Here is a 12659-nt window from a genome sequence, read left to right on the forward strand (position 1 = left end):
ATTAACAGTCAGAATTGTTCACTTCCAGTTATCTCAAGGACTATTCTTACTACTGTAAATTTTATTTTGCTTTAAAAATACTTACTTTGTAACAAAATTGTGGCTTATTTATTTTAAGTGAACATAGTTAACTAGTCTGGCTTTTACCCAGTTTGGTCCACAAAACAGTTTAGAAGTTAACAGTCTTCATATTAAAACCCTGACGAGGCCCTCATTCCATAGCAGTAGCAACTGGGGATGGAGTTTAGCAGCTACCTCCCTTTTTTTATATGGGGTTTGTGTCTCACACTCCTGTCCACTTCATTTTGCCTCCCTAGATTCTGTAGGCACATGGATTTGCTGTTTCTAGAATTTTGTCATTATAGATCACCAATTCTTAAAGCAGAGTGTTCAGTAAAATGCCTTACCATTTCTACCAAGTAAAAGCTCATCTTTGATCCAGAGGGTGCTTTAAGATGGTCTCATAAAAATTAGTTGTCAGTATTAATAAAGCACTAAAAAGTTGGTAATCTCAAGACTTAATTGGATGGTGTGCATGATAGAAACCAGCTCTTTGACACCAGTGTGACATTTTTCTGCTGGACTCTGAGACTTCACTGTTTATTGAACTTTTGTTTCCAAAAGGTGAGGAATATACTTTGAGTAAATCAGAGTGAAGCATAAGTGAGTAGTTTATGCCAGTAATTTTTTAGAGAATAAGAGAAAATTGCTTATCCTGACCTTTTTTTGTAGCTGCTTACTTATTTGCTTTTATTTTCAGAAAACTTTGTTAATTGTATCAATGACAGTTTTCTACTTTTAAAAACAAATACTTGATTTTCAGAACTATTTAAATATTCCCTAATGAACAAAATTTGCAGAAACTGTATTTTAGTAAACACCGGTTTTGGGTGTCAACTTGGAAATAGTTAGCAATTAGCTTTACCATAGGGTCAACAATGAAACAACTCATGTTCTTATTTTGGCTTTTGATTGCATCCTTGTGATACAACATCACAGTTTGATTAGATAAATAATTGCTTTATTTTGTTATTATGCCTAGCTGTGTGACATGCAGATAAATGAGCTAAAACATTGGGACATTGGTAGTATAGCAATCCATATATTTGCAGATTTGCTGAAAGAATAAATGGTAACAAAATTGCTATGGAGTACTTCTTAGGTCAGTAAAGTGATTGGCAGTGCCACATAACTAAAGGTTCCTGACTAAGGAATGGAGCATCTAATTTGTTTTGATGCAGAGTGACTATTCAGTTTTAGTGTATTACAGTCTGGGAATGTTCTTGATCATTAAATTTATGAGGCAAAATGCTTTCTAATAACCATTTGAACTGGCTTATTCTTTCTTAAGGTAAGATACTTTGGAAGCACAAATACTAATAAAAATTAAACCTTTGAAAGAAATGACAGAGCATTGCAGGTTATGTGGTTCTTAAACTTTGGTGGTGGCTGGGTTTTTTGTACTATATTGAGGACAATTCCCATTAACAATTGGAAAAGTTAGGAGAAATTAACTCCTTACTTATTTCTGGTATTTATATACTTGATTACAAATTGGAAATGGAGCTGGGAGAAAGATAAGTTTGACATTATTTGGAGAACCACACTAACTTCCACCTAATCTATGATACAGCCAAGGAAGAAAGTACCAAATTTGAATAATATAACGTCATCTCTGGCAGCTTGAGCAGAATCAACTACAAAAACCATCTGAAGTCAAATAATTGGTTCATAGGTATTGTCTTGTTGGTCCATAAAGGTTATTTTTCAACTTATTTTAAGTGTATTATGTCAGTTTCTGCAAAGGTTAATGATACATGAAAACTCTTCCCTTCATGACCTTTTAAAAGGAGCTTTGTAGTCCAGAGGAAGAGTAGAGGAAGTGGAAAATACAAGTAAGTTATAAATATGTTGGATAATAGTAAATGTACAGAAAGTATAGAAGAAAGGCAACAAGCGGATTGAACTAAAGAAAAGGCTGTATTATCTTTTTAAAGACATTTAAGATTAAGATGGATTCTATAGTATAGGTAGGATCCTAGAGATAAAGATACAGATGCAGATAAGAATATTTCAAGTAGGAACGCCTGGGTGGCTCAGTCTGTTAAGTATCTGACTCTTGATTTTTGGCTTATGTCATGATCCCAGGGTCGTGGGATCAAGCTTTGTGTCAGGCTAACGCTGTGTGTAGAGCCTGCTTAACATTCTCTCTCCTTCTGCCCCTCTCCCCCCCCCACCCGCTCGCACATGCTGTCTCTCTAATAAAAAAAAATTTTTTTTTCAAAGAATATTTCGAGGAAGAGAAAGAAAGAAATAATAGAAAAAGGAGATGTGCAACATTTTATGTGCAGTAAAGAGCACATTTAGGAGAATAGGTAGAAGATGAGACCAGCTATATTAGTGGGAATGAGTTCATAAAGCACTTTATTTGCTTAGGAGTTTGTACTTTATCTTGAAATCTGTGCTGGATTTCAAGCAGGGGTGCAACTTGTGTCTTAAGACAACTTCAGAATTAGGGTGAGGGATAAATTAGAAGAAAAAGCCAGAGTGAAGACAGGAATACCAGTAGTAAACCATTACCATAATGTAGAAAAAAGATGTGAGATCTGGAACAAAGGTAGTGGTGGCAATGGACCTAAAGGAGAAGCAGCTAGTTGAAGAGAATTTAAGGATCTTTAAGATTGATAACTGCTTTGATCACTGATGGTTTGTGGTTTGAGTTTTGGACACAAGACATCCAAGAATAAACATTCATGAGCATTTGAATAGAGAGAGAGAGAGAGAGAGAGAGAGAGAGAGAGAGAGAGAGAGAGAGAGAGAGAGAGAGAGAGAAGGACTCCAGAGTTACCAGAATAAGTGTGGATCAGGAGATAGAAGCAGAAGATGGATCTTTGGGAATACCAACACTTTATGATTGCCCTAGGGGAGGAATACAATCACTGAGAGAAGCCACTTGAACTAATTGGAGTAAATCCAAGGTGTAGAAGGTTTATAAAGAGATCAAGTATAAATTCTGGATTTGGGTCAGTTTATAATCAAAATATTCCTGTTTTAATATCTTTTCTGTTTGTTTTCTATTTATAGTAACTTTGATATAGAGCCTCAATCTTTAGATAGCATAGTTTGGTTGGGTTACCCCTGGATCTTAAGATTTTACCAGTTTTTCCTTTTTGAGTTGATGGAGTTGTAGTGTTAAATTGTAACATTGAAATATTTTCATCCCATAAGTTTTTTTTTTTTTGAACAAGTGAAGTGAAATTTGGTTTTGCTTAAATCTTATGATTAGGTTGCCTTTATTCAGAAGCAGTGAGATTACAGCACTTGTGATTGTATGAAAATTTAGAATTTCTTTTTTTTCTTTTTTTCTTTCTTTCTTTCTTTCGTTTTTTTTTTTTTTTTTAATTTATTTTGAGAGAGAATGAGAACATGAACAGGGGAGGGGCAGAGAAAGAAGGAAAGAGAATCCCAAGCAGGTTCCACACTTTCAGCCCAGTGCAGGGCTCAGTTCACAAACTGAGATCATGACCTGAGCCAAGATCAAGAGTCAGATGCTTAACCGACTGAGCCACTCAGGTGCCCCTAGAATTCTGTTTAGGATTACCGTAAATTGTTAACTGTATACTGTACAAGCATTTTCAGTATTAGTCTTATAAAAGTGTATGCCATTTGAAGCATCTACTCCCAGTTGATGTAGCTGTTAAAGATCCATTAATCTGGTAAATTCAGATCGTATTCTGGTACCTTGCTTTGATTTTTGTCTATACTTCACAATGCTGCTTTGCAGTTGTAGTTTTTCAAATTAAAATTTTGTAAACAATATGAAAAGAAAGGACTTGGGCATTACGAAAGGATTCAAACTGTAGTTTTTTTAATTTTATTAGTTGTATGTTTCTTTGAACTTCATTTATCATCAGTAAGTTGACATTTTTCCTTCAACTCGCAGATATATCCCATTCATTTTTCATAATACCTGCAACATTTCATTATATGTCTCTTTACCATACTGTTAGCCCATCAAGATAAGAAATTGTTCTCAATGTCCCTTCTACATACCTGATCTATAGAAGGGAGTTAAATTAATTCAGCTATTGTTTATTTTACAGCAGGCTGGGGATTAAATGAACACTATAAAAGTGACAGATCAGGAGAAGTTTTTATTCGCCTGATATCCAGAATGAGCATAGTAAAAGGCTTATATTAGCACTATGTACATACTCTTCTAATGGAGAGAAATAGATGTTGGTAATAACTCACTATAAACTTCGAAATACATCTTCAAGTCGGCTCTCAGCATATCTAGAAGCAGTTTTATATTTTCCTTAACTTTTACCTTAAAGTTTTTTACTAAGTCACTGTCTTTTGTCCTCACTTTCTGTTCCATTGTTGGTAGTCTTCAAAAGACCTGGGGTTTCAATCTTGGTTCTATCCTATACCATTCACCTAAGTTATTTCTTCAAGTCCCTTTATATTTGTCCATAAAATGGGAACAATGATATCTTTTTCCTGATACTGGTTAAATTAAATGTAAAATTCTAGCAAGTAGTGTTTCCCAAAAATTAATTCATACTAACATTGTCTAATAGGTATTTACTAAGAGTCCTTTGTACTCAAATTATAATCAAAACGAGGGAGGAAGAGTGATGCGATAGCTTGAAATTTTGTTTTCTTTTGAAGTGGAAGAACAAATATTCTACATTGTTTTCCAAATATTGTAATGCTGTGTGTTGGTTTGCTGTGGGGTTTTTAGTATGCTTTTGAAGAAAAACTTCCTTGCTTTTAAATGAGGATTTTTGAGGGGTTACTGGCTGGCTCAGTCAGAAGAGCACGTGACTCTTAATCTCAGGGTTGTGAGTTCAGCATTTTGCTTTGCCAGTAGCCAGAGTGGTGTGTTGAAGTACAAAGCCTTCTGTGTTGTATATATGGTTTTCATTAGAAGAAATAAATATAAGACCTTATTTTCAAATTCATGTTTGATGTATAATACTTTTATAGACCTTATTGCTAAGTATACTTTTCCTTTGTGAAAGTTGGCATCTAGAATACTTAGTTTCTGGGTAATTTTTCGGTTCTTTGGTGACCTACGTAAAATGGGATCTAAGTAAATAAGGGTTCATTGTTCTATAGTAAATTTTGATTGTGTATTTTCTAGTAATATGAACTAAATTGTGGAATAGTTTAGATTCTATTGCAGTGTAAACAGTGGGTAATTTGGGTCCATATTAAATGCTTATTTAGAAAATAGAAATGTTACCTGGATTATTTAGCAGTAATATTTTAAATATCAGAGTTAAGCAAATTTTTCTTTTCACAGAATGACAGCCCATATCAAGGTGGTGTATTCTTTTTGACAATTCATTTTCCTACAGACTACCCCTTCAAACCACCTAAGGCAAGTATTTATCCCCAAAATCCATTAGTATACATCAGTGTTTTATTTCAAAGGAATAGAGTATTCTTAGAAATTAAGATTCAATGTAATTCAAGGTAATTGGCATGTATATGTAGGGAGTAAGAATAATTTAGGTTAAATACATATTGAGGCTAATACATAAGCTAAATACATAATACAGAATGCTCTTAATCTTTAGTTAGAAGAGCAGCTAGACCTGGATTTGAACTTTTGTAAATGGAGATAAGGGTTTATCCAATGTTGCAAAGCTCTGATACATTATGTGGAAGTTTTTTTCCCCCCTTTATTGTGCTCATACAGGTTTGGATTATTAACCTCTGTAAAGTAGTAGACTTCAGGTATTCAGCTTTGTATTCATTTGCATATGTTGCTGCAGCCTAGGCTATGTTTGTTAGGGCTTAGACAGGCTATATCTTTTAGGGGTTTGGGTTTGCATATATAACAATAAATCTATCAAAGCTTATAGTTGCTTAATGCACGAAGGTGACTGGTTTACAGTTATTAAAAGCATTTGATCCTTGTCTTTTCAGAGCAATTAACATAAATCCAATCTATATGAATACCTGTAGAAAATAGCAGAACGTTGGCACTTCAGCCATCTTTGCAGTCATGTTATAGGTGTAGTATGACAGTTACTTCAGATGAAACACTTTTGTGATATTTAAAATTATTTTATGTACTATGGAAACGCACACTAAAACACATACTTTTTGTAACTTGATACCTTAAATGAGTTGGTCTACAAATTTGGTTTACATTCTGAAGTTCCTTTATTTATTAATGTTAATTAGCCTTCACAATGTTCTTCTTGATACTCATGACATGGTAGAGCGAAAGTTAACCTTCAGAATATCCCATCATATCATTGATAGTAAAATTTTTGCCCCAGAGTACATTTTATTTTAATGAAAGAGAAGGATCCCCTGAAAGATCTTGATCAGAATATCAGATGAGTTTCTGTAATTTTTAGTCCTGTGTATGTAAAGTAGGTTTTAGCCATTTGATTGTGTGTGTGTGTGTGTGTGTGTGTGTGTGTGTGTGTGTGTGTGTGTGAGAGAGAGAGAGAGAGAGAGAAAGTGTGTGTGTGTGTGTGTGTGTGTGTGTGTGTGTGTGTGTGTGTGTGAGAGAGAGAGAGAGAGAGCAGGACAGTATTTTAAGCCTTGCTAAAAATGAAAGTCTTTTATTTCAGATTAGGATGCTTATTTTTACTTGGGGAAAAGATACCTAAAAATTTTTTTTAATTTATTTTAGGTTGCATTTACAACAAGAATTTATCATCCAAATATTAACAGTAATGGCAGCATTTGTCTCGATATTCTAAGATCACAGTGGTCTCCTGCTTTAACTATTTCTAAAGGTAAAATACTTTCAGAGAAAGTCTTGAGCTGCTCAGATTCATAGTCTTGGAAAGGTCTCTAGATCAATTCTGGTGTTCTAATTTCAGTTGGGATCTATTATATGACATCTCTAATAGGTTGTCCAGTCTCCACAAGAATATCCCAGATGGAGATGGAGTTCCTCCATCTTTCTCCATTTTGAATGACTGTGGTGGTTTTTATGTCACTTCTCCCCCACAAATGAAATCACCTACCACAGAGTGACTACTCAATGGGAAGGAAGTGTACCCTGTAGTAACCTTTGTGTATTGGTGTTGGCTTAGCATACCTTAAGGTATAAAAAATGAGGTTTATTATTAATGTTGCTAATTAAGACTGTTTCAGATAGGATTGTGCAGTGAATTTGTATCTACTAAAAAGGTAGTGTAGCATCTCCCAGACTTTTATTTGACTAAAATCACTGTTTTGGAGAAGAAAGAAAATCCCTTATAACACTTTGCAGTGTCTGCCACATAATAGGCATACAAAATGAATTAGATACATGCTCTGTAATGCTTGGTATCATCCAAGTTCATGAATTGAACAGGTCAGAGTAAGAACTAAAGTTGTGAAGGCTCGTTTAGTAATAGAGATAGAGAGGTGCCTGCGTGGCTGGCTTAGTCTGTGGAGCATGACTCTTGATCTTGGAGTTGTGAGTTCAAGCCCCATGTTGAGTGTAGGGATTGCTTAAAAATAAAATCTTCAAGGGCTCCTGGATGGCTCAGTCGGTTAAGTGTCCACAACTCTTGATCTCAGCTCAGTTCTCAATCTCAGGGTTGTAATTTCAAGCCCCACGTTGGGCTCTCCGCTGGACGTGAAGCCTACTTAAAAATATATGTGTATGTACATATATGTATATAATAAAATCTTTTATTAAAAAAGTAATGGAGATCTCAGCATTTATTTAATCAGTACTCTTAGTTTATAAGTTCAAGGAGACAAAACACAATGGAGCAGTTGGGAGTTTATGTGAAACTCCCCCAAGGGCAGGGAAGAGAATGGATTTCTTTTTTTTTATTCTTTTTGTTTTCTTTAATGTTTATTTTTGAGAGAGACAGAGAGGGAGGGGGAGATACAGAATCTGAAGCAGGCTCCAAGCTCTGAGCACTCAGCATAGAGCCCAATGTGGGTCTCGAACTCAACAAACCATGAGATCATGATCTGAACCAAAGTTGGAGGCTAAATCAACTGAGCCACCCAGGTGCCCCCTTTCTTTTAATATATATATATTTATTTAATAAGTAAACGCTACCTCCAACATGGGGCTTGAACTCCACAAACCCAAGATCATGGGTCTCATGCTCCTCTGACTGAGCTAGCTAGACACCCTGAGAATGGATTTTTTGTTATGCCCAACCGCTGAAAATACTGCACGAATGTTCCCCACATTATTCTTTATAGATTTCCCCCTCAAAGTACCAAGAACTCCACAGTTTATTACTAATGCCACTTAACTTTATGAAAAGGATAATAAACTACTACCGCATTGTTTGAGTATCTTGGAACTCCTGAGTTTGGCACTCTTTTCATAGCTAGTCAGTACTAAACTTGATGCCAACAAAGTTCTATTTTTGACATTCCTTATTGTCTCCTGTGAAGCAAAATGTCTGTAAAGCTGTGTCTCATTGACCTTAAGATACAAACTAATAAAAAATCTTTTGAGGATTGGGTGTGTTTTTTTTTTTTAATATGTGTTTCTAAATACATTTTTATCTAAATTTCCAATGCTAGGTAATACTTTTTTTTCTTGCAGTTCTTTTATCCATTTGTTCACTGCTATGTGATCCAAACCCAGATGACCCCCTAGTGCCAGAGATTGCACGGATCTATAAAACAGACAGAGATAAGTAAGTATATAGTAGAAAAGTGACTTTATTTTTTTAATGAGTTAGGCTTACACTCTGCTGTAAGTTGTGGCAATGCCAAGAAGACTTGATGATTATTGCTGGTAAGATAATAATTAAAATGTGCAGAAAGCTAGTTTTTGAAATGTGAGTTTTTTTTTTAATAGGTTTTAGTTTATGTGACAATGAATAGCCCCCTCTAAAACGTTTTAATTTCCCAACATGTTCAATGCTTTGTCACTTATTAAGTTTTTGGAAAGAAAGATTTTTCTTTGTCCCAATTACATTTTTGAAACAAATAACTGGTACTATTATAAAAATGTGGTCTAAATTCCTCAGATATTTGAATTACCTTTATGTACTACTTCACCATTATAACTTTGTTGTATGTTATGATTAATGCTAAGTATACTTGTTCAATTAGGTACAATAGGTTAGCAAGAGAGTGGACAGAGAAATACGCTATGTTGTAGGGTAAGAGGATCTGCACTCTATGGTGCGCTTATTCATGGTACTGCCAGCACTTGAGTGCTGCATGCTTAAAGGCACTGTCTTAACTAACCAAAGGTAACAGATGTGACAGTTTTCTGAAAACTGTACATTTAACTGCTTGATCTCTGTTTAGCGTGAAAGTATACCCAATAGTCATTACTGCTTGAGAGTATTTGCATGGCAAAGCAGTTATATATAGCACTAGTAAGAAATGAAAGTTTAAATAGTATCTTTTTCAAACTACCATGGTATTTAAATTTTAAAGTTGGTATATTTTAACCTTTATTACCAGTACTTTATGGAATGTGGTGATTTAATTAAAATTTGGCCAAGAGATCATAATATAAGGGGAAAACACTTTTAATAAAGCCTCCAAGCATCTAAACTAAATGTTCATTACTGACAAGCATGCATTAATATCAGCTATACTTTGTGGCTCCCTGTATGCTAAATGAAACCTTTGTTTTAAAGTGCTGGCTTTTTGAGAGGGTGTCCTTAAATGAGGTAACCATGAATGGTAGAAAGAACTTCTATATGCTAAAGTTTAGAAAAGTGGTTGAACCATGTTTAGTTCTTGGTTTGAAATGAAGCTAGTTAATATTGCATAAAGTTCAAACTGGAAATAGAAATCTAAAAGTTCTCCTATACCCTTTGATGTTATATTCATTTCTTAAGGCTATCACTGTATTTTTTGTTGGTAAGTAATTTATGGCATGGATGTAATACAGGAAGAAATTGATAGCATTTATCAATATGAATGATAATCCTCAGTAATAAATAACCTTGCTTGTGTGTGAGTTATCTGTTGATCTTTTTAAACAAAGATGCCCCCGAGTTGTACTACTGGAGATTCTCATTAAGTCTCAAGTGGGACTTGTTAGCTCCAGTCACACTTTCTAAAAGTAACACATACATGTTCCAATTAACACATACACGCCACTCACACCCACCTCTCTTGAAAAGTCCTTTCTTCAGAACCTCCTTCCCCAATGTCTAATCTTCTCCCTGTGCTTTAAATCTCAAATGTAATTTCTGGTATTACCAATTTCTCAAAGTCTAGGATTCAGATAAAATTGTTTGGTTCCAACTTTGATGAAAATTTCTGTAGACTGTGTGTGCCGTTCTGACATAAGTCCATGATCTGTAAAATAATTTTTTTAATGTTACAGTTAGTTGAGGTGAATACTAATTATAGGATTTTCTAATAGAACATTTAACTCACTGGTAGGGAAGAGAAAAGGTCTTTGATTATTTTTTTTCTTAGCGTCCCCAATCTCAATACCACCTTATTGTGTTTATGAAAATATTTTCAGTCTATTGGAACATTCTAGTGGAAGCATAAGATTTCCATTTCCCACATTGCTTTGAGTACCAATGCTATTTCTCCCTTGTTGGCTTAATTCTAATCATAGCCGTAAGAGATCACTCCATGATGAGTTTGGAGGTAAAATAGAAATCTTTCCTTTCAAATATTAAGAATTCTTTAACTTTTTAAGTAACATCTTCTTTATTTGCAGGTACAACAGAATATCTCGGGAATGGACTCAGAAGTATGCCATGTGATGCTACCTTAAAGTCAGAATAACCTGCATTATAGCTGGAATAAACTTTAAATTACTGTTCCTTTTTTGATTTTCTTATCCGGCTGCTCCCCTTTCAGACCTCATCTTTTTTAATTTTATTTTTTGTTTACCTCCCTCCATTCATTCACATGCTCATCTGAGAAGACTTAAGTTCTTCCAGCTTTGGACAATAACTGCTTTTAGAAACTGTAAAGTAGTTACAAGAGAACAGTTGCCCAAGATTCTGAATTTTTTTAAAAATGGAGCATGTGTATTATGTGGCCAATGTCTTCACTCTAACTTGGTTATGAGACTAAAACCATTCCTCACTGCTCTAACATGCTGAAGAAATCATCTGAGGGGGAGGGAGATGGATGCTCAGTTGTCACATCAAAGGAAGCAGCATTATTCTAGCATCCAGTCTTTTTTAAGCCTTCCACTGTTAGAGATTTGAGGTTACATGATATACTTTATGCTCATAACTGATGTGGCTGGAGAATTGGTATTGAATTTATAGCATCAGCAGAACAGAAAATGTGATGTATTTTATGCATGTCAATAAAGGAATGACCTGTTCTTGTTCTACAGAGAATGGAAATTGGAAGTCAAACACCCTTTGTATTCCAAAATAGGGTCTCAAACATTTTGTAATTCTCATTTAAATTGTTAGGAGGCTTGGAGCTATTAGTTAATCTATCTTCCAATACACTGTTTAATATAGCACTGAATAAATGATGCAAGTTGTCAATGGATGAGTGATCAACTAATAGCTCTGCTAGTAATTGATTTATTTTTCTTCAATAAAGTTGCATAAACCAATGAGTTAGCTGCCTGAATTAATCAGTATGGGAAACAATCTTTTGTAAATGCAAAGCTGTTTTTGTATATACTGTTGGGATTTGCTTCATTGTTTGACATCAAATAATGATGTAAAGTTCAAAAGAGTGAATATTTTGCCATGTTCAGTTAAAAGTGCACAGTCTGTTACAGGTTGACACATTGATTGACCTGATTTATGCAGAATTAATAAGCTATTCGGATAGTGTAGCTTTAGTATGCTGCACATGATACTGGCAGCCCTGGAGTTCATAGATGGACTTGGGACCCAGCAGTTTTGAAACGTGTATATGGAGTTTAAGAAATTTATTTTCCAGGTGCAACCCCCATCTAACTAAATTTTTTCTTCACCTTGTACACTTGACAGCTGAAAAAACCATAACATGGGAGTAATAATGGGTCAAAATTTACAAAATAAAGTACTGTTCTGGTGTGGGAGTTGTCATGAGGCTGTGTTGAAGTGACTTAACTATGTGGGATATTGACTATCCATTGAAATGGATTTGTTCAGCCATTTACATTAATGAGCATTTAAATGCAACAGATATCATTTCAGGTGACTTAACATGAATGAATAAAAGTCAATGCTATTGGATTATTTTTTGTTTGACAAGTGCTATCTGTGCCACTAACTTCTGTAGTAACAAGGGCATTATCATTCTTCACCCTTCCTAATCCTGACGCTATAGTTTTTACTTTTTTCCTAGTTTTGATTTGTCCATTGCTTTCTTAAAATCTTGTGTTTGATTTTTAGCACATCTGTGACTTTTCTCCACTTCCACATTTTTGCACTGCTTACACTTATGTGCAATCTTATTCCTTGTCTGCACACAGATGTGGAAAGCTAGATATAAAATAAATGTTAAAGCTTGATTTTTATAAGCATTTTAATATGTAGTTTGGACATGGTTTATTGACTTAAGATTTTTCTCTAAACTGCAAGTGAAATGCATGCCTTCCGAAGATGTTCTGGCTTTGTTAATTCTGTAATTTAAACATTTCATTGAGAAATATCAACCCAGCTATACAATTTTCCAACGAGTGAATTTTTTTCATTTCATCTTTTACTTAAAAAAAATTACTCCTTAAAGGTAGATGTCATACTGTTAATGCTATTTTGGATTCAAATTACAAATGA

General features: G+C 34.5%; 1 protein-coding gene across 3 annotated transcripts in view; it reads left to right on the forward strand.

Moving 5' to 3' along the window:
* The window catches only part of UBE2D3 (ubiquitin conjugating enzyme E2 D3), a 29703-nt gene extending 17587 nt beyond the window's left edge, over positions 1–12116 (forward strand). For all 3 annotated transcript variants that reach the window (XM_047855954.1, XM_047855955.1, XM_047855953.1), the window contains exons 5-8: positions 5312–5389; positions 6662–6767; positions 8540–8633; positions 10640–12116. In XM_047855954.1, the coding sequence (XP_047711910.1) occupies positions 5312–5389; positions 6662–6767; positions 8540–8633; positions 10640–10685 (324 nt within the window). In that variant the 3' untranslated portion in view covers positions 10686–12116. The remainder of the gene's footprint in view (positions 1–5311; positions 5390–6661; positions 6768–8539; positions 8634–10639) is intronic.
* Positions 12117–12659: the final 543 nt, after the last annotated feature.

Source organism: Prionailurus viverrinus, chromosome B1 (assembly GCF_022837055.1).
Source record: "Prionailurus viverrinus isolate Anna chromosome B1, UM_Priviv_1.0, whole genome shotgun sequence".
NCBI lineage: Eukaryota > Metazoa > Chordata > Mammalia > Carnivora > Felidae > Prionailurus > Prionailurus viverrinus.